The sequence below is a fragment of the Tasmannia lanceolata genome, unplaced genomic scaffold (assembly GCF_043159265.1).
Source record: "Tasmannia lanceolata isolate RefF3 unplaced genomic scaffold, GAP_Taslan_0.1 ptg000018l, whole genome shotgun sequence".
NCBI classification, from domain to species: domain Eukaryota; kingdom Viridiplantae; phylum Streptophyta; class Magnoliopsida; order Canellales; family Winteraceae; genus Tasmannia; species Tasmannia lanceolata.
The window spans coordinates 49,255,527-49,275,778 of record NW_027518695.1 but is presented as its reverse complement, the minus strand read 5'-3'; the positions used below and the strand labels follow the sequence as shown (position 1 = coordinate 49,275,778).

The window sequence follows — 20,252 nt, the reverse complement described above, 5'->3', positions numbered from 1 at the left end:
CAAATGCGAGGGAGGGTGGGTGAGAGAGAGAGAAAGATGAGGGACGAGAGAGAAAGAGCAAGGGGCGAGAGAGAGAGAGAGAGAGAGTGGCCGAAAGAGGTTAGGGTTGGGGCATGGCTGGGTGGCGGCGGAGAAGGACCCGGGGGGGGGGGGGAGAAAGAGTTTGAGAAGAATGAGAATGAGTTAGGAGATCTCCCCCTCACCCCTGTATTTACATTAAGTGATCATGTGGTACAAAGTCTATTATGCCCTTAGGCATATTACACACTCTAACAAAAACCATGCTCATCACTTGGTGTGATAGCTTGGGCTGTCAGAGCTTGTTGATTTTGCTTATCTGACTAAGACGAACATAATACTTCTCATATGATTCTATAGAGTGACTTATAATAGCAGGAATTGTAGTAGTGTCTACTAGAGTAGGATTTGATAGAGGCCTCATCATAAAGCATCTCTTAATTTTTCTTATGGTTGATGTTTTGTATCATAAAAGTGATACCTATCAAACAAAACATGCCAGAGATTAGGATTTTGCGAGAAAATTGCAACACCAGTAACCCTTATGCAAGAAACAAATTTGGGGATAAATTGGCTTGCTGTGAAATTGCCTAGCAAATCCCATATATTGAGTCCATACTTTGGTTAAATATGGTATAAATTGGTAATCACTACGTGAAATTTTGTCCTTAATTTTCTTTCAGTATAAATTGATAGCATGGTTTTAAATTTCGGTTTCGGTTAAAATTTCGGAGTTAACCAAAACCTCGAAATTTCGGGCGAAATATGGTATTCGCGCATGAAATCCCGGATTTTTGGGACGAAATTTCGATCGAAATTCTTCGAAATTACTGAAATTTCAGTAATTTCTTCAAAATTCGTTAACGGAATAAAAAATTATTATTTTATTATAAATTCCTTAAATTTTCGAATTTTCGAACGGAATTTCGAACGAAATTTGGTAAATATCAGGAATTTCGGTTTCGGTACCTTCTCGTTTCGGTCGTCGACGAAATCCGAAATTTCGGAGAAATTTAAAACCATGATTGATAGTCACCTTGGTGCAAAACTTGCCCGTAGTTTTCTTTTGTAACCACTATTGTCATGTAGTTGGGGCCTAAAATCTACCGCACAAGGCTTAGGTGCTATGTCCCTATGGACAAGAGTCCATTTGTTTTCCCTATGGACAAGAGTCCAATAAAGTGGAAAAAAATCTTCACTCAGAGTATAAGCAATGTCCTATTAGTAATTGACTTGTGGAATCGTAACTTTTGACATATTTTGTGTATTATATTCAGTGTTGCATTTAAATTTATTAATGTTAACTATCTTTTGTACCTTTTTGTAGGAAAACAAGTAAGGACTTTTGTGGAAGCCGTGGAACAGTATGCTCAATTAGGGCTGCGGACACTTTGTCTGGCTTGGCGTGAGTTGAGGGAAGATGAATATAAGGAATGGTCTTTGATGTTTAAAGATGCCAATAGCACATTTGTTGATAGGGAGGTAAAGAGTACCATATCCTTAAAATCTATTGTTGAGGCTATTGTTTGACAAGTGCATTATTTGCGTATTTTAATTTACTGACCCACTGTATTTCAGTGGAAATTAGCTGAAGTTTGTCAAAGGTTAGAGCATGACCTCGAAATCCTTGGGATTACTGCAATAGAGGACCACCTGCAGGTGAACATTTTTGTAGTCGTGGAATTAATATTATCCAGTGGATGTATTTAATCATTGATTTATCTGTACAAAATTTCGGGACATTTCTGTGTGTTAAGATTCCACACTACATTGATGACATTTGTATATGTTTCGTGTTCTGTATTTATAGGATGGAGTTCCAGAAACAATTGAGACACTTAGAAAGGCAGGAATCAACTTTTGGATGCTGACTGGTGACAAACAAAATACGGCCATTCAAATCGCACTTTCATGCAACTTCATCTCTCCAGGTAGATTGTTAACGTTAACAGTTTTTGTCTTTCTAAAAGGAAATGCATAATGACAATGTAGCAGTTTCTTTCTACTGACATACACTGATGAAGCCTGAGTACCATTTCATATACATATATAAACTACAGTAAATGTTAATAAATTTTACAGAAATGTAGATGATTTATCAAAATATATTAATATTGTAGAATATCGCCAATAAGAAATAAAAATATATGTGCTTATTATTGTTTTCTCAATGTTTATGTAATCAGAAATCTTTGACATGGAAAATTTGTGAAATGCTAAAATTACATTGCTGCATGTGTTTTCATAAAACAAATTTTACCATTAAAGTGATTGAAGATCTGACTTGTCAACCTTGGAGAAAACTGCAATGCTGGTATCTATCAACTGGTATACACAAAAGGATGCAACTATGTATTATTATTATTGTTGTTGTTGTTATTGTTGCTTTGCTTCTGAATGGTTTGTATCATCAGAAATGCTCGACATGGAAAATTTCTAGACAATTGAAATTACATTGTTGCATGTGTTTCCACAAACTAACTTCACCGATAAAGTGATTGAAAGTCGAATAGAACAGAAACTAGGTGGTATATGATTGCAAGAGCTGCCTCTGATGTTCCACCTATTGGATAGATCATCGGCATTCCACTCGAAACTTTAAATCATTATATTGTTGTAGCATCTTCTATTGTTTCTAACATGCTCAAGTCTCATTGTATGCGTAGCCATTTCCTTTCTGAAACAATGGCTGCATCCATACTTTTTCTTCATGTGACAAATCTTGTGTTCCGTGCTTTCCGTGGTAGTTACTGAGATCTGGAAATGACTGTGTCTATTAAATTTAGAGTCCATAATTGGCGTGAATTCTTTTAGAAGCAGAGATTAAAATGAAGTTATTTAGCTCGAGAAAATATCAACACCTTTAATACTTGTTCATTTTACTAAAATCTTTAAGCAACATGATCATCTCATCTTCAAGATTCGAGTGATCTATGGTTCTCTAGTACGGATGCCAATTTAAAGCTTTTGTGTTAATATTATTTAGAAACTGGCATGATTTTAGAACCCATGAAGACGGATACACAAATTTTATCTTCGCACTTTAAATTAGGTTCCAGTCGAGAAAATTAAAGAAATGTATCTATCAGAGATGAGGGAGACATTTCCAAAATTCTTCAATGCAAAGGTATTCAATCCTGTTTCCTATTGTACCACACCCCCAATTCCAAAATTCGTTGGTGTCCATCCCAAAGAATGAAAGTTGAATTGATTGAGTACAACCTTACTATGATCTTTGTGGAAGCAAACTATTTTTTGAATAACCCCAGTTAACTATTCAGTTAACCATCTACATTAACCAGCGGGAGTATAAGCTTTCAATGCTTATTCTTCAAGACAAGTAATGGTGCAAGGTACACGGAAAATGCTCCAAAGTGCTCCTTTCGGGTGCTGTGCTCCTAAAGTATACATCTCATTTGAAAAGGTGTGGTTTAGTCGATGAATGAGATGTTCCCTGCCATCAATCATGCATTGTGTGGATGTTGCAGTCCGTCCTATGGTATTCAAAATGTTTTATTAACATATTATATTTTTGGTATTATACAGGTGATGATAGAACAATATGTTTAGGTGAGCATGTTAATTCAGTATAGTTCATTATTTTTTATTTGTATCTATAGATTATTTTGGGTACGTATATATCCGCTGTCCTTGTTGTGTGGTTAAATGATGTAGGGGATATGGACCTAAACTAGAACTTTTTGGCGATAGCAAATTAGGCTAGGGTGAGTTTGGACACTGCCCAGATGCAATGATATCCAGAGTAGGTGACAGCAGACCACACATTTTGAGGTGCCACTACCACCTTTATGAAATACAAAAATCAAGTGCAAGGATATACAAACTAGTCAAATTGCATTATTATTATTATTGTAGGAAAAGGTTTCAAGTGTCGGTTTCGGTATTGATAGAAATGGAAATATGTTGGTTTCAGATGGAAATTTGGTTGAAATCCTGTAAAATTATGGAAACATATGGAAACATATGCAAGTGGACATTTAAGATGAAACTTCAAGAAATGCTAGAATAAGCACAAATACACACTTGAAAGCTATCTCATAAACAAAAAACGCCCTTGATGGTTTAACAACATCAAATCAAAGTTTTAAATTTTAGTTTCAGCTTCGATTGCCATGGAAACAAAAAAGTTTCAGTTTCGGTTTGAAATTTGTGGAAATCATGTAAAATCACATAGAAAACATATGCAAATGATAGAATTTTAAGATAAAACTTCAGGAAATGCTAGAATAAGTACAAATACAGATTTAGAAACCATTGCATAATCAAGACAACTATTCAGTTTGATTTCACATCAAAATTGAGTACATACGGCATTTCACATGTAATTCATAAAAATATGTATACATTATACATGTATTACATTTTACATACACTTCATATAAATATCAATATGCAACACATTGATACGGCATACCGCTAATATACTTATGGTTTTTGTTTTGGCATGCATTTCATTTTCGGTAGCGGTTTTGGTGGGGGATAGAAACAAAAACATTTCTGTTTTTCATGTCAATTTCATAGAAATTTAGAACCATGCATCAAACACCTTGTGACATGCATTTTCGCGCATGCCACTATTCAGTACATACCACATTTCACATGCTATTCATATAAATATTTATCTATAATTAATACACAGCATTTCACATGCAATTCATATAAAAATATAAGTATGGAACACTTAGTGGTATAGTATACCACTAACACACTAACAATTTCTGTTTCAATATGCTTTTCGGTTTAGATATGTGTTTCGATGGGGATGGTAGTATTACTACTAATACAGTTATTGTTTTGGTTTTGGTAAGCATTTCAGTTTTGGTATTGGTTTCGGTAGGGATGGAAACAGAAACATTTTGGTTGTTTCATGTCAGTTTCGATGGAAATTTAGAATCACGTATCAAACACCTAGTGACATGCGTTTTCGCGCATGTCATAATTCAATACATACCACATTTCATATGTAATTCATAAAAATATTTATACATAATTAATACACAGCATTTCACATGCAATTCAATATATATAAGTACGGAATACATACTGGTATACATATCACATTTCACATGTATTTCATAAAAATATTTATCTATAATTAATACACAGCATTTCACATGCAATTCAATAAATATAAGTACGGAATACATACTGGTATAGTATACCACTAATACATGAATGTTTTTTGTTTCTCTATGCATTTCGGTTTCGATATTGTTTCGAGGGGGATGGAAACAGAAACATTTCAGGTTTTTCGTGTCAGTTTTGGTGGGAATTTAAAGCTATGCTGAATAGTGATTTTGACCTACTCCTGGCAGTGGCTAAATTTCAATAAGGTCAAAGCCGCTGAACCAAATTGTTTAAACAATTCTAGGCCTATATATTTTTATATTCTTTCTTGATATTAATTTGTAATGATAGTAGGACTTATTCAAAATATTGCATGTCAGTAGCTGTCTCTGATAAATTCTTTTTTTTCTTGGAAACTGTACTAAAAAGGACTTTGGTTTCATGATCCTTTGCTATTGGGCTCTTAAGGAATCAGGAGCAAAAATCCACTTTAAACTAATTCCATCTTGAAATTGTTTCCCTTGTTAACAGAACCAAAAGGCCAACTTTTATTGATTAATGGGAAAAGTGAAGATGAAGTTTGTAGAAGCATAGAGAGAGTCTTACTCACAATGAAGATAACTACGTCAGAACCAAAGGTACAACTTTAACCTGCCGACAGTGTTATCTCTCTCTCTCTCTCTCTCTCCAACCATTTTAAGTGATCAAACATATTTATATACATCCCATCAACATCTGCTTCCTTCCTCTAGAATTATGCAACAAGTTAGTTTTAAATGTTTGAAACGACATGTATTAAGTGCGATTACTCATGTTGTTGTTATTGTTCGAAATGGTTATTTTTGTTACTGTTTTGCTTTTACAACAGAACTCACATATGCAACAAATTAATGTGACTAGCTTTTTTTCTGATAGCAGGTGTTAGTATCAGTTCTTTTTGTATCCTTGAAAATATTTCATTAAAATGGAAATGTGGTTCCTCATGTACCCCTTGGTTCCCAAACTTGCTTATGTCGTATGAAGGTTGACTTATTCAATTTGCCAGGCGGAAACTGTTCTCTACCAATTGCATCTTAGATTGTTTTATGAACATCTTTGCTACAACTTGAACAGAGCCAATGGTTCTCCTGATATAAATATATACCTCTCTCTCTCTATGCAAAACTAACTATTTTAAGTGATTAAACATTGATATAAATTCCGTAAACATCAACTCTCTTCCTCGAGCAATATGCAACAAGTTAGTTTTAAGTATTTGAAATGTCATGTTTTAAATGTGATTTCTCTATTGTTCTTCTTCTAAAAGACTATTCCTGTTATGTTTTGCTTTTACCAATAGAACACAATTATGCAACAAATTAATGTGATTGACATTTTTTCTTATAGCAGGTGTTTTTGTTAGTTTTTTTTGTTATCCTTGAAAATATTGTTATTAGAATGGAAATGTGTTTCATACTCTACCCCATGGTTTGTGAACTTGCTTAATTCATATGAAGGTTAACAAATTCAATTTTCCAGGCAGAAACTGTTCTCTACAAATTGCATCTAAGGCTGGTTTATAAGCAAATTTGCTACAACTCTAACCTACCCAATGACACCCTTGATATAAAGGCAGTGATATTAACCTCTCTCTCTCTCTCTCTCTCTCTCTCTCTCTCTTGCAATATGCAACACTAACTATTTTAAGTGATCAAACAAATTTATATAAATCCCATCAACATTCCAGTCTCTTCGTCCATAAATATGTAACAAGTGAGTTTTAAATATTTGAATCGACTTTTATTGAGTGTAATTACTCGTGTTATTGTTCTTATTCAAAAAGATTTTTCTTGTTACTGTTTTGCTTTTACAACAGAACCCACATATGTAACAACTTTATGTGATTGGTATTTTTTCTTATAGCAGGTGTTTGTATATGTTTTTTTGTGATCCTTGAAAATATTGTTATTAAAATGGAAATGTGGTTCATACTCTACCCCAAGGTTCGAACGTGCTTACTTCGCAAGAAGGTTGACAAATTTAATGTCAGGCACAAACTGTTCTCTACTATTTGCTTCTAAGAGTGGTTTATAAACAGCCTTAGAAGTTTGACCTGGCCAATGGCACCAACATCAGGGATATTAAGGTCCCTCCCTCCCTCCCCCTCTCTCTCCCTCTCTCTCTCTCTCTCTCTCTCTCTCTCTCTCTCTCTCTCTCTCTCTCTCAACTCCACCGCCACCAGGGTTTTAAATTTTAGTTTCAGTTTCGGTTTCAAGGGTTTTAAATTTCAATTTTGGTTTTGGTCTCAGTTGGCATGGAAACGGAATTGTTTCGCTTTCGATTTAGAATTTCTATGCACTCTCAACTCAACTCAACTAAGCCTTTGTCCCAACTAGTTGGGGTCGGCTAATGAATCCTTTAGAAAATTTTCAAGAAGGTGAAAGGATCTACCCGGTTCAAAATGACTAAGTCTACTCCTGATACTAGTTGGGTTCATCTACATGGATCATTTTCTTCCATTCTATCCTATCCAAGGTCATGTTTTCTGTTATGTTCCTAGCCCTCAAGTCTTTCCTCACTGTTTCTACCCAAGTTGTTTTCGGTCTGCTCCTACCTCTTTCTACTCCATCAACTTGGCACAAGTCACTTCTTCTCACTGGAGCATCCAAAGACGCCAGCCGGAGTGCGCCACGTCACCTGCCGCATTAAATGCGTCGTTCGCGTTAAATGCGCCGTCCGCATTAAATGCAAGGCACAGGTTCCAAAGCGCTAGACGACAAAAGACCTGCCCGGCTGGCCGTCCACAACCTTAGCCGGACAGGATATGGCGCAATCGCTAGACGACAAAGCGCTAGACGACAAAAGACCTGCCCGGCTGGCCGTCCACAGCCTTAGCCGGACAGGATATGGCGCAATCGCTAGACGACAAAGCGCTAGACGACAAAAGACCTGCCCGGCTGGCCGTCCACAGCCTTAGCCGGACAGGATATGGCGCAAGCGCTAGACGACAAAAGACCTGCCCGGCTGGCCGTCCACAGCCTTAGCCGGACAGGATATGGCGCAATCGCTAGACGACAAAAGACCTGCCCGGCTGGCCGTCCACAGCCTTAGCCGGACAGGATATGGCGCAAGCGCTAGACGACAAAAGACCTGCCCGGCTGGCCGTCCACAGCCTTAGCCGGACAGGATATATCGCAATCGCTAGACGACAAAGCGCTAGACGACAAAAGACTTGCCCGGCTGGCCGTCCAGCGCCATTGCCGGACAGAATCGCATGAACCAATTATGCTCGGCTATGACGCTCAGGAAGCCTGGCCGGCCAGACTTCTGGTCCAAAATTTGGCCGTACTGGATAACCGAGAGCCTTCTGCCCGGCCGTGCTCTTTCAGGCCAAACTTCAAGGCCAGACCAGGGCGCCCGGAGGCTCCTGTCCGGCCACGGTTCCTTCCAGCTGAATCTGAGACCGGCCTGAGCTGCCCAGAGGCCTTAAGGCCGGTCAGATGCTGTTTTGACCTTCTCTTTGCTTCTCCCAGCCACTCTCATGGCTCGAAGAACCAGGGGGCAACTGATGGGTCCAAAATATACAACCAACCGGCTGTTGACACGTGGCCCTCACAGGGGCCACTGTAAAGCCAACACCTGTCCTCTGCTAGGTATGCTGCCTGGACCAATCAGGGACTTCCACCAGCACCTCCTAGGTTCCACCTGCACCTCTTAGGTATGAGATCTGGTCCATACAGGGGCTACCACCTGTCTTGGACAGGTGGAAGGACAGGTGGCTCCGAATCACTATAAATAGCCTTCATTTGTGCTAAGGTGAGGGTTCTGAAAATCTAAGACCCTTAGTGTTTTGCTCTGACATTGCTCTGTACTCCTGCTCATACTGACTTGAGTGTCGAAGCGTCCGTCCGGAGTACCACTCCGGGTCGGTCTTCTGACCCTTTGTATCCTTGTCTGTGCCTTGTGCAGCGCAGGACTCCATCAGCCCTTCAGCTGTGGCCTGCCAGATCAGCCCTTCCATAACCTGTTACCGATTTTAGGCCTAACACTGAGGATAGCCAGCAGGAGAAAACCGGCTATTTTAAGGCCTCTCTAAAAGAATATGACGCTAGCAAATCCCTAAATATTGACTATCAGCTCTCTCAATCTCCTCTTACCTACTCATAATTTAACTAGGGGAAATGTAATCAATGTAATCAACCCAACCATATTTTGATATTTGCACAAAACCAGCTATCTTTTCTCCTTTAATTACTATAAGACAACATGGGTTAGCAAAATGAGCACCGCTGGGAACCGTTTACTGATACATTATGAGCATCAACAATTAGAGCCACGTCCACTAAAAGACAAAGTATGGTGTAAGCCCGTATAATCCCGTATTTTTCAGATTGTACTGTACGGATCACATCTTAGGATGATCTAAACCTCGTTTTTTCAGATTGTACTGTACGGACCACATCTTAGGATGATCTAAACCGTCCATGTGATGGAACACAACTTAAATTGGTTGTGCCTCAAAAATCATTTCCTTAGGATGATCCTAGCCCCTCCGATATATGGAGGTTTCCAAAAATAATAATATGCGATTCCTACATAGATCAGAGGGCTAGGATCATCCTTATGGAAATGATATTTTGGGTTCAACCTATTTACATTATTGCCCATCACATAGACGGCTTGGATCATCCTATTATAGTGTGGGAATAAAAACAGCAAAAAAGAAAAAAGAAAAACCTGGGTGACCCGCGGGTACACCCGGCCCGTACGGGTGGGGTCCAGGTTCACCAAATTGTGACCCGTAAAATTCCGGGTCATTTATGACCCGGCCCGTAAGACTCGGACTCGTACGGGTTGGGTGAAATTGCTTATTAGGCTCAAATTTATGTTTAATTTTGAGAACAATAATCAGTGTGGGACTTACAATCGGTTCAAAAGGTCCAAAACAAATAGAGACCAAGTGTTTCCAAGTGTTCATTTGCTGGCCTCCACCATGGATAGGCCAATAATTTGAAAACTTTTGAACTCGAGTCTACCCGAAAGTGAGTCGAGTCAAAAGTGGGTTGTGCCTAGTCAACTATTAAGCAAGTGATTTTTATTGATTCAATAAAACTAGAGCACATTTTCAGATTTTCCAATTTCTATAGAGATTTTACACATACATCTAGAATTTCTAACAATATTTTAATGTGAAGAAGATATAAATCTTAGAGGTTAGGAACATTTTAGACTGAGTAGGAGGTCATATTTTAAAAGATTATTGGTTTTTAATTAGGAAAGATCATCTCCAACTATAGCGTGATCTCCAATCTTAGCAAGGTGTTGGAAACTATCTAATCTCTCATGTTACCAACAACTGCTCAAGGGTTTGGCAACTAAACATTTACTTATGATCAGTCTCATTCCTCTCTTATTAATAGGGTAAATTTTTTTGTCAATATTTATGAATATGCAAAAGTTCTATAAAGGAAAACAAGATTTGGGCATCTCTCAATCAAGGAGAGTTGTCAAAATAGTTAGTTCTTCTATGGTATCAGAGCACTACCATCTCCAAAAAACCTGTTTTTTATCTTTCATCTTCACAACTGCTCATAACAACGTTGAAAAAGAAATCAAAGCAAAAGAAGAAATAAGGTGAAAACACAAATCAAAAGGAGATAAAAAATTTTCTCTTTAAATATTTTATTTCAAAACATCACAAGTTTCAGTCTACATTTATACATTTTTGCACTTCTCTCTATTTATAAAATAAAACCAAGAAACAAAATCCATAACCAACTAGAACCCAAACTTCATTAAACCAAGTATGTTTCCACTACTTTCTAAAACTAAGAGCAATAAAATAATAGGTAAGATAAACTTCCCTACACACGTTTTCTTTTCTGATGCAACTTCTATTCAACCAATTCTAACTAACCACATATCGCCTAAAATCATTTTATTTAACTACAAGTCCTAGTTTAACTAGCATCGGCCCAGTCCCCCTGACGTCGTGTACCAGTCGGCGATGACTTTTAACACCCCCCAAACGCTGACTCTCTATTGGTCACATCTAGCTTCTATGCAAACTTCTTGTAGCTCATTTAGACGAACTCCTTCGGTTTCTTCAAAAGACATTAGTTCGGTAATACCAACTTCATCATCCGATGTAGCTGCAGATGCTGCATCGACAAACTTTCGATTTGGCTTACATACCTGGATGGATCTTCTGGGCTAGACTACTTCAACGTCAGATTCCTATAACTGAGTAGGTATCACCTTGTCATGAAGTTTTTATGATTCAACACACTTCCACTTTAGTTCTAGACTACCTGGAAGAAAAATCATTCAAACAACCTCAGTCAGGGCCCAAACCACCACCATGGCTTGGAACATAACAGCGCCACATACTAGTAAAGAGAGCTCTACACGCATGCAAGGCTAATAGTATAACAGAACCATGCTCAAAATAACTATATTTAATCAAATCCATAACCATCCATAAAACTAATTAATCACATAATCTCTGAATGTTAATCTCGCACTCTTCACCCCATAACTGAATAAATTATTAACAAAATCTGTCATTCGAATACTCACTCAATAACTAAATTAAAAATAAAATCTCCTTCATCGTGCTACTCTTCCCTTGCCGCTTCAAATCCAAGCTGGAATCACGCCTCAGGATCTAAAGTTTGTAAATCACGGGTCAGCCAAAGCTCATGTGAAGTAGTAAGAACTACACTAACAGATAGAACTACGTTGGATATGCCCAAACCATCTTAGGCGGTGCTTTCTCATCTTCTCCTCTATTGCTTCTAAGAGTGTTTTATAAACAGCCTTAGAAGTTTGACCTGGCCAATGGCACCAACATCAGTGATATTAACCTCCCTCCCTCCCTCTCTCTCTCTCTCTCTCTCTCTCTCTCTCTCTCTCTCTCAACCCCACCGCCACCAGGGATTTAAATTTTAGTTTCGGTTTCGATTTAGAATTTCTATGGACTCTCAACTCAACTTAACTAAGCCTTTGTCCCAACTAGTTGGGCTCGACTAATGAATCCTTTAGAAAATTTTCAAGAAGAAGGTGAAAGAATCTACCCTGTTCAAAATGACTAAGTCTACTCCTGACACTAGTTGGGTTCATCTACATGGATCATTTTCTTCCATTCTATCCTATCCAAGGTCATGTTTTCTGTTATGTTACTAGCCCTCAAGTCTTTCCTGACTGTTTCTACCCAAGTTGTTTTCGGTCTGCCCCTACCTCTTTTTACTCCATCAACTTGGCACAAGTCACTTCTTCTCACTGGAGCATCCAAAGACCTACGTTGGATATGCCCAAACCATCTTAGGCGGTGCTTTCTCATCTTCTCCTCAATTGGTGTCACCCCCACCTTTTTACGGATGTCTTCATTTTTAATTCGATCTAACCTTCTGTGGCCGCACATCCATCTAAGCACATTAGAACTTCTATGTAGATCTTGTAAAATTTCGGGAATATATAGAAACATTTGCAAATGATGGACATTTAAGATGAAACTTCAGGCTAAAATAAGCACAAATATGTAATAAAAAATCATCACATAAGCAAAAAAAAATACCCATATTGGTTTAACAACGCCAAAAACCTATCGGCATGCGTTGTCGAATATATCTGATAACACATTTCACATGTAATTCTTATAAATATTTATACATAATACATAATCCTCATTTCACTTGTAATTAATATAAATATAATTATGTAATACATACTGTTATAGTATACCAATGATATACTTATGATTCTGGTTTTGTATGCGTTTTGATTTCGGTATGTGTTTCGGTGGGGATGGAAACGGAGACATTTTGGTGTTGTGTCCGTTTCAGTTGAAATTTAAGTTTATGACCACCACCACAATCACCACAAAGATTGAGTGTCAGATCGAGTTCTTAAAATCGGTGTGGTTGAAAACGGAGACATTTTGTTGTTCTGTGTCGGTTTCAGTGGATATGACCACCACCACCATCACCACTCAGATCGAGATCTTAATATCTTGATCTCGGTTCTCTCGGAAAGCCCCTAATACCAATTGTACATTTTGATGCAATAGGGAAGGAGATGAAAATGTCATTCAGTGAATAATTTTTGTTTCTGAAATGATTCAGTAAAAAATAATATTCGCTAGGATAAAATCTTTCTATAAAAAAAGAGTAAAACACTTATGATTTCAACTATGATAAACCTGCATTTATGAGCATATCTCATTTTCCTTTTCTCAAAAATATGGCTGAAAGTTCTATTTGTCTCCAACCTTGCTTGTTCAATTTGTTCAACTCTACAACATGGGAACAACTTAAAATGAGCCAAATTCAACTTACTAAATTCCAACTCTACATGATAACTCAACATCCTAACATGACTACATAAGATCATCGGAGACATCAACTCGTAGTATGACGAGTCAAGTCAATGCTTAATATCACAATATATTTCATTATTTATATTTATTTCATAAAATTATTTCTTTGTTCCAAGATTTTCATGTTTATTTGCTTTTTCTTTTTTCCCTTTTTGTATAAATATCCAACACAGTGTTGTTCTTTTCTCTTATTTGCTTATTTTTTATTTTAATTCTTTGGAGATCTATGTGCCCTTCTGACTACTTTCTTTTCCCATAGGATGTGGCATTTGTAGTTGATGGATGGGCACTTGAAATTGCACTTAAACATCACCGACATGCCTTTACTGAATTAGCAATATTGTCAAGGACAGCAATCTGTTGCCGTGTCACACCATCACAAAAGGCTCAAGTAATCTTTTTTGTCTCTTTAGTTTTTGCCTCCTTACTTCAGTCCCTTCTAATTTTATAAGATTTTCTCTATCCGCAATTATTTTTATGCTCCAGTGTGAAATAATTAATTTTCAAATTATAATTATATTCATCGCCCTTGTAGTTTGAACCTGTAGTATTTTCACATTATGATCCTTACCATCGAAATCAATAGATGCTTAGCTATAGCATGAAGAAACAACTTCACATTATGATTGTTTTTGGGATTATGGCATGAGTTTATCAATGGAACTGGATGTCCCTTGAAGCTCTTTGATATTTATCCAGCCAAGTGATTTGGATTTTGGTTGGATTAAAAAGTGGCTATCCTCCTAATGGTTATTCTTGCTTGGAGATTATTTTCTGGTTCAAATTTCTTCAAATGCATGGTGAATTGAGGCTATACTTGGAGGCATAGGTTATTGGAGCTGAGAACCATTATTTGAAGCAAGTGCTTAATGTATACCAGGGAGACTGCTGACTGCAGCTCCTGAGCCTAGCTTGCCGCAAGCCAAAAATTAGAGTTGAAAACTTTGTTATATGATGAGAGCTATTGATACTAAGCTTCCACTTGTTTTATGTAAAGATTCTTCATGCTATTTATGCTCTTGCAGTATCTGATGTTTTCTACAATTTTTATACAAACCGTGTCCCTTCGTATGGGTTTTTTTCACCATGGTGTTTGATCATACCAAATTGTGTTTCCTTTAATTGATGGGATTCCCTAGGGATACTTTTCTCATCACTAATTCTGCCAATTGTGGTATTGAATGATTCATTTCCTACATTAGTTCATGATATTAAAATTCATACACTTCTTAGGATTCTTCTCTCAAACCCGCATAGGATACTTCATCATCTATGCCTAACACACAATCATGTGGTATCATGTGTCGTTGACCTAAAGTATGTGTGTATCTTGTTGCATAGAACTTGAGCAAAAATAGTGTTGATTTGTGCAAAGTTCTCCATCATCTCATGATATTAAAATTCATACACTTCTTAGGATTCTTCTCTCAACTCGCATAGGATACTTCATCATCTATGCCTAACACACAATCATGTGGTATCATGTGTCGTTGACCTAAAGTATGTGGTGTATCTTGTTGCATAGAACTTGAGCAAAAATAGTGTTGATTTGTGCAAAGTTCTCCATCATCTCTTTCTTCTTTTGGTTATGCCTTTCTGCTTGTTTGTCACATCTCATTAATCTCTTCAGTATTCGTTTGTTCGCTTGACTCTTCACTTGATTCAGGACCAAAGGACTTTCAAGGAGCCATCTTGGATCTGATGCCAAATGATGATATAATTTATAATAGTGGGTGTAAGACATATTCAGTAAAGGTGTAGTTTTGTAATTTTTAAGTTTTCTCTTATGTATATACATAATCATGTGGGAGGGGACTGCGATTCTCTTTCTCACGTTTTTCCCTTCTCATCTCTCTCTCTCTCTCTCTCTCTCTCTCTCTCTCTCTCTCTCTCTCTCTCTCTCTTAAAAGGTAACATTTTATCAGAGCTAAAGGTTGAAGAGCTCTCTCTTCCTCCTTGAAGGTACTTTTCTTACAATCCCTTCATCCTCTTCTTTCTTTTCTCTATCTCAATTCTCAACCCTAGCTGACAGAACCTTCTCTCCTTTTCTTTTTTTCATCAAACTTCACCCTAATCCCTTTTCCCTACCCCATTATCCTAACCCTAATCTATCCCTAACCCTAACCGCCCCTTTCACTTCACACTAACCCTAGAAAGTCCTACCACATTCTTTTTCCTTCATCCTTGTGTTGAAATCATATCCTTAACTCAAGTTCTAACTGAAATCAGCCCCTAATACTCCTTTTTTATGATCTAAACTAGCTTTTTTCATTCCCCATTCATGTAGTTGTTGGTTCTGGACGTTGATTGGTGGTCTTTTGTTGTTTTCATATATGTTTGCATGGTATTTTTGTACCCTTGTTTGTCCCGGAACCAGATGTTGATGTCTTCGCCCAAGTATGTTGGTGGATGGTTCGCTACATGGGTTGTAGCCTCATTGTTTATGGTTGTTGATTGATACTGTTGTGGTGATCGGCTTGTTGGTGATTGACTTGTTTGTTCGGTGACTTGTTGGTGGATTTCGTGGATGTTGTTGATAGTTGTTGTTGGTGCCGTCATGGTGATTGCTTGTTGGTGATTGACATGGTTTTTATTTCACTTGTTGGAGATGGTTCTTGGTGCCTTGCTGTTTGCCGTTTGTTGGTTATCTTTAGTGGTTGTTGGCTATTCGTGGTGTTTGCCATTGTTCGAGTTAGTGTTGGTTGCTATCTATTATGTATCCTGTGGAGTCCTCCTCTCAATAACTAGCCTCTCTCAAGGTTGATGAGGTCACCCATCCTTCGTACACCCCATCCTCTAGTTATTCTCATGTGGAGGCTCCCCTTCAGATGAATTCCATAAAGTTGGAGGGGACAAATTACCCGCCTTGGAGGATGGCCGTGCACACATATCTCCTCGGACGAGGTAAAGTTAGTTTTCTTGAGCGTTCACCTCCCGCTACCACGGATCTGTCATATAATAAGTGGCACCAAGATAATGCTATGGTCCGCTCATTCCTATGGGCTTGTATGGAACCCCAAATTGCTACCTCCATGATGTATCGTCAGTCGTCTAAGGAAATCTGGCAGGAAGTGGTGATGTTTTATTTTGGGGCCAATAATCTTACACGTATTTGTGATCTTTTTTTGAGTGGTTTAGTCTTTAGCGATGAGACAAATCAGTAGGGGCCCATTATAGTGATTATATAGCCCTTTGTCAGCAGCTTGATTTATTGACGCCGTTCACTGTCGATCCTGTCGTTCTTAAAAAGTGTCAGGAGGAGTTGCGAGTTATTCTCTCTTTTGATTCAATGGGCCCTGATTATCTCCAGTTCCGACAACAGATTTTAAGTTATGGGTCTATTCCCACTCTTGCAGACGTCTTTTCTCGAGTACATCGTATGTGAGTTGTTCAGCATAGTGACCCGATTGTTGATAGATCTGCCCTTGCGACATATTTTAGGAGTGATCGTGGTCGTGGTGGTAGTCTGTTTGGGCATGCCGAGATGATGGGGGCCGCGACCATGGTCGTGGTGGTGGTGGTGGCCGTGATTCAGGGGGAGGCCGAGATGGTGGAGGCCACGGACGTGTGTCTCGCAATTGTACTCATTGTCGTATGGACGGCCATAGTGTTGACTATTGTTATTGTACTCATTAGCGTATGGACGGCCTACGAGTGCTTCAACTGCTTCAGCTGCCACTTCTGCTCCAGGTCCATTTGTTTCTACTAACTCCTTGGTTGTCCCTCGTGCGGAATACGATGAACTTGTGCCCCTACGGGACACTGTCACCAACATATTAGAGTCCCTAACCACTGGATTTGACAACATCTCTACTACTGTCATGACAGCATTTAGTCAGAGGCCCACTGATCATACTCAGATGATGAAACTACTGGTTGCCCAGGGGCAGACTCGAGCAGAGGAGCATGCTGAGATGCTACGAGTTAGAGCTGAGTAGCATAGGGAAATGATGCGAGCTTATCAGGAGCTAGACCACCAGATTTTATAGCAGCTCTCCATCTCGTGAGCATCAACCTCCTCCTCAGGAGTGATAGATGGCCAGTACCTTCTCGGCAACAGTTGCAGTTGATCACATCTTACGGCTGCTTGATCATCTTTATACTTTCTTCTCTTCATGGATGTTGTTTATGCCCGATGTGGGCTTTTATGTCTGGATGTGTATGCCCAGTATGGGCTTTATGACTGCTGTGGATGTTGCCCTAGATGGGCTTGTGGATATTGTGTATGCCCAGTGTGGGTTTGATGTTTTGTTGATGGATGCTTGTGCTTAGTAGGGGCTTTTTATGTTTATCTTATTATGGATGTTTGCCCAGAGTGGCCTTATGCTTTATATTGTTTTTTGGTTCATGATTCAGCGTGTTTGATTGTATCTATTGTAGTGGTGATGAGTACTTGTATCTCACACCCATCTGTGTATCTCTGATGATGTTTTGACAAATGTGAAGAGGGTGTGTCTCTTCCATCTCTTGTTCATGTATATGGAACCTCATATTTCTCATCTATATATACATGTTCCTTGATTGCCATGGATGTGCACTTATCTGTTGGTTCAGTATTCTGTATCCATGTGTTTATTAGACTGTATTCATATTCTCCGTCTAATATTCATTCATTCTAAGCTATATTGTAATTATCTTTTGAATGGAGCAAAATTTGGTATGGTTGAAGGTGATTAATCCAAAATCATGGGCCTATGTGCTTGGTACTCTTATATTTAGATTAAGATGCACATAATCAGGGGGAGCTTTCACTCATTTGTATAAACTCCTGTATGAAGCAACTCGTAAACCTAAATGGTTATGTCATAAATCTGAGCATATTCTTGCTCAGGTAGAGACTTATCTGCTTAAAAGTTGCAAATCAAGCCCAAGAGTTCAAATCATTCACCTTTTGCACCGTAGTACCTTGTCATGCCTTATCACATAGGTTTCATCTAGGGCCTTTGACAAATTCATAGAGGGAGAGCTAAATAATTATTTATTCATGTTTTTATAGACCATTGTGATGTGCTCATATCGTTCATTGCCCCTATATTTGTGCTTAAACTTGCAAATCTGTAGATCAAAAAAAAAAAAAACAGGCTTATCATGTATCTCATTTTTGTTTTCTCTTTGATAAGCATTACTAGAGCTTAAATGTATTATTATATACTAGGCACATAGCTTAGATAAGCTATTATTGCCCTTGACACACCATTTGCACTTTTATTGCAAAAATCCTTCCTTTTTGCTGTTGCCAAAAGAGGGAGAAGTTTTGGAATTGATTAGGCAATCCATTGTATATGCACCACATACTTTACATTCATTATACTTGTGCATATAGTGAGGGGAGCATTGCTCTATTATTTATATAATATCATGCAAATTCATCTATGTGTTTGATATCTCCTTCCTTCCTAATCAATTTGTTTGCCATTATAAAAAAGGGGGAGAATGTAAGCCCAAGGGTTCCCATGGGTTCAATCATTCACCTTACCATCTTGTTTTGATGCTAGCAAACACAATTTGATTAGCATTTATGGACTAATGTGTTGCCTTGAGGTGATGTGTTATATACAGGATTTTCATGTCATAATCGTCATTACACAACTCTTCTCAACACATGGCTTGTGGATCAAAGATCAAAGGAATCAAGAGCTTGCATTCACAGTGAAGACATCATCATTTGAAGATGTTCAAGTCAAGAAGCTCAACATGAAGATTCCACAAGTTCCCTAAGCAAGTGTCAAGCAAGAGCTTGGAGTTGAAAATGCCATAGTGACTCATCCTGCACCTCTCAACATGTTTTGAAGATTGGAGGAAGTCACAAGAGCCGAGACAAAGTTCAAGAAGTTCACTCAAGCCGAAAAAGTCTAAGAAAGTGCAAAGGAGCAAAGACATTCCAAGAAGACTCAATGGTATATACTATTAGAATGTATTTGGAGTTCTCTTGATTTTATGTTAAATGCACTTTCAAAAGGTTTTCAAATGGTTTTTATACGTAAGTTTTTTTATCTTTGAAAACCATACACACTCTAAAATGTGTTTGAAAACCATACACACTCTAAAATGTGTTTGAAAACCTAGGACTTAAGCCCAAAGACCATCATGGCCCAAAAGCCCCTGAATTTTAAAGTTAAAAATGGAATTTCACACAGGGTCGGTCGACCGGGATAGTCCGGGCGACTGCGGGATGGTACCTCGAATTCCAGGACATCTCGAAAATTATCTGGCCGGTCGACCGGGGTGAGCCGGGCGACCGCGGATGTTTCAGATAGAAACAATCCAGGTTGGATCATTCTATTTATTCATTTGGTACTTGAGTGTCTCCGATTTGGCTCGTTACCAAAGGTAAATCATTTTTAAGAAGAAGTGTTCATCACAAGGCTTTGTGCAGAAAGGGTTTGATCCCTTTGAAAGAGAAGTTGTATGTACGGCTTGGTGATTCGCCATTGAAGAATCTCAATCTTAGTGGAGCATCGAAAGAGGAAAACTTGGAAGAGTGGAGTAGGTCTTATGATAGACCGAACCACTATAAAAATCGTGTGTTCCTTGTGATTGCTTTCTCCTTCTCTTCATTGCACATTGGTGATTGGTAATCCCTACTCTTTACTCGTATCTATGTTTTATTGAACAAGGGTTAGGTATATAAGTCTAAAGTAACATCTAAACCCTAGCTTTCAATATCTTGATTATTTGAACAATGGTTAGACCATATATGCTTAATTAGTAACTTGATTTGAATAATCCATTTAATTAAGCACACAATTTTAATTAACCAATTCACCACGCCCCCCCCCTCTCCTTGGGT

The 20,252-nt window shown here is 38.2% G+C and overlaps 1 protein-coding gene and 1 long non-coding RNA gene across 5 annotated transcripts in view; one reads left to right on the top strand and one right to left on the bottom strand.

Moving 5' to 3' along the window:
* The window catches only part of LOC143851184 (phospholipid-transporting ATPase 2-like), a 115,525-nt gene that overhangs the window by 70,685 nt on the left and 24,588 nt on the right, over positions 1-20,252 (top strand). For all 4 annotated transcript variants that reach the window (XM_077360530.1, XM_077360529.1, XM_077360531.1 and 1 more), the window contains 5 exons: positions 1,346-1,500; positions 1,597-1,677; positions 1,829-1,949; positions 5,638-5,744; positions 13,722-13,853. In XM_077360530.1, the coding sequence (XP_077216645.1) occupies positions 1,346-1,500; positions 1,597-1,677; positions 1,829-1,949; positions 5,638-5,744; positions 13,722-13,853 (596 nt within the window). The remainder of the gene's footprint in view (positions 1-1,345; positions 1,501-1,596; positions 1,678-1,828; positions 1,950-5,637; positions 5,745-13,721; positions 13,854-20,252) is intronic.
* LOC143851510 (uncharacterized) lies at positions 10,744-11,757 on the bottom strand. The gene is made up of 2 exons (XR_013236367.1): positions 11,665-11,757; positions 10,744-11,396 (listed from the first exon to the last, which is right to left on the bottom strand). It is a non-coding gene; the product is annotated as an uncharacterized LOC143851510 (long non-coding RNA).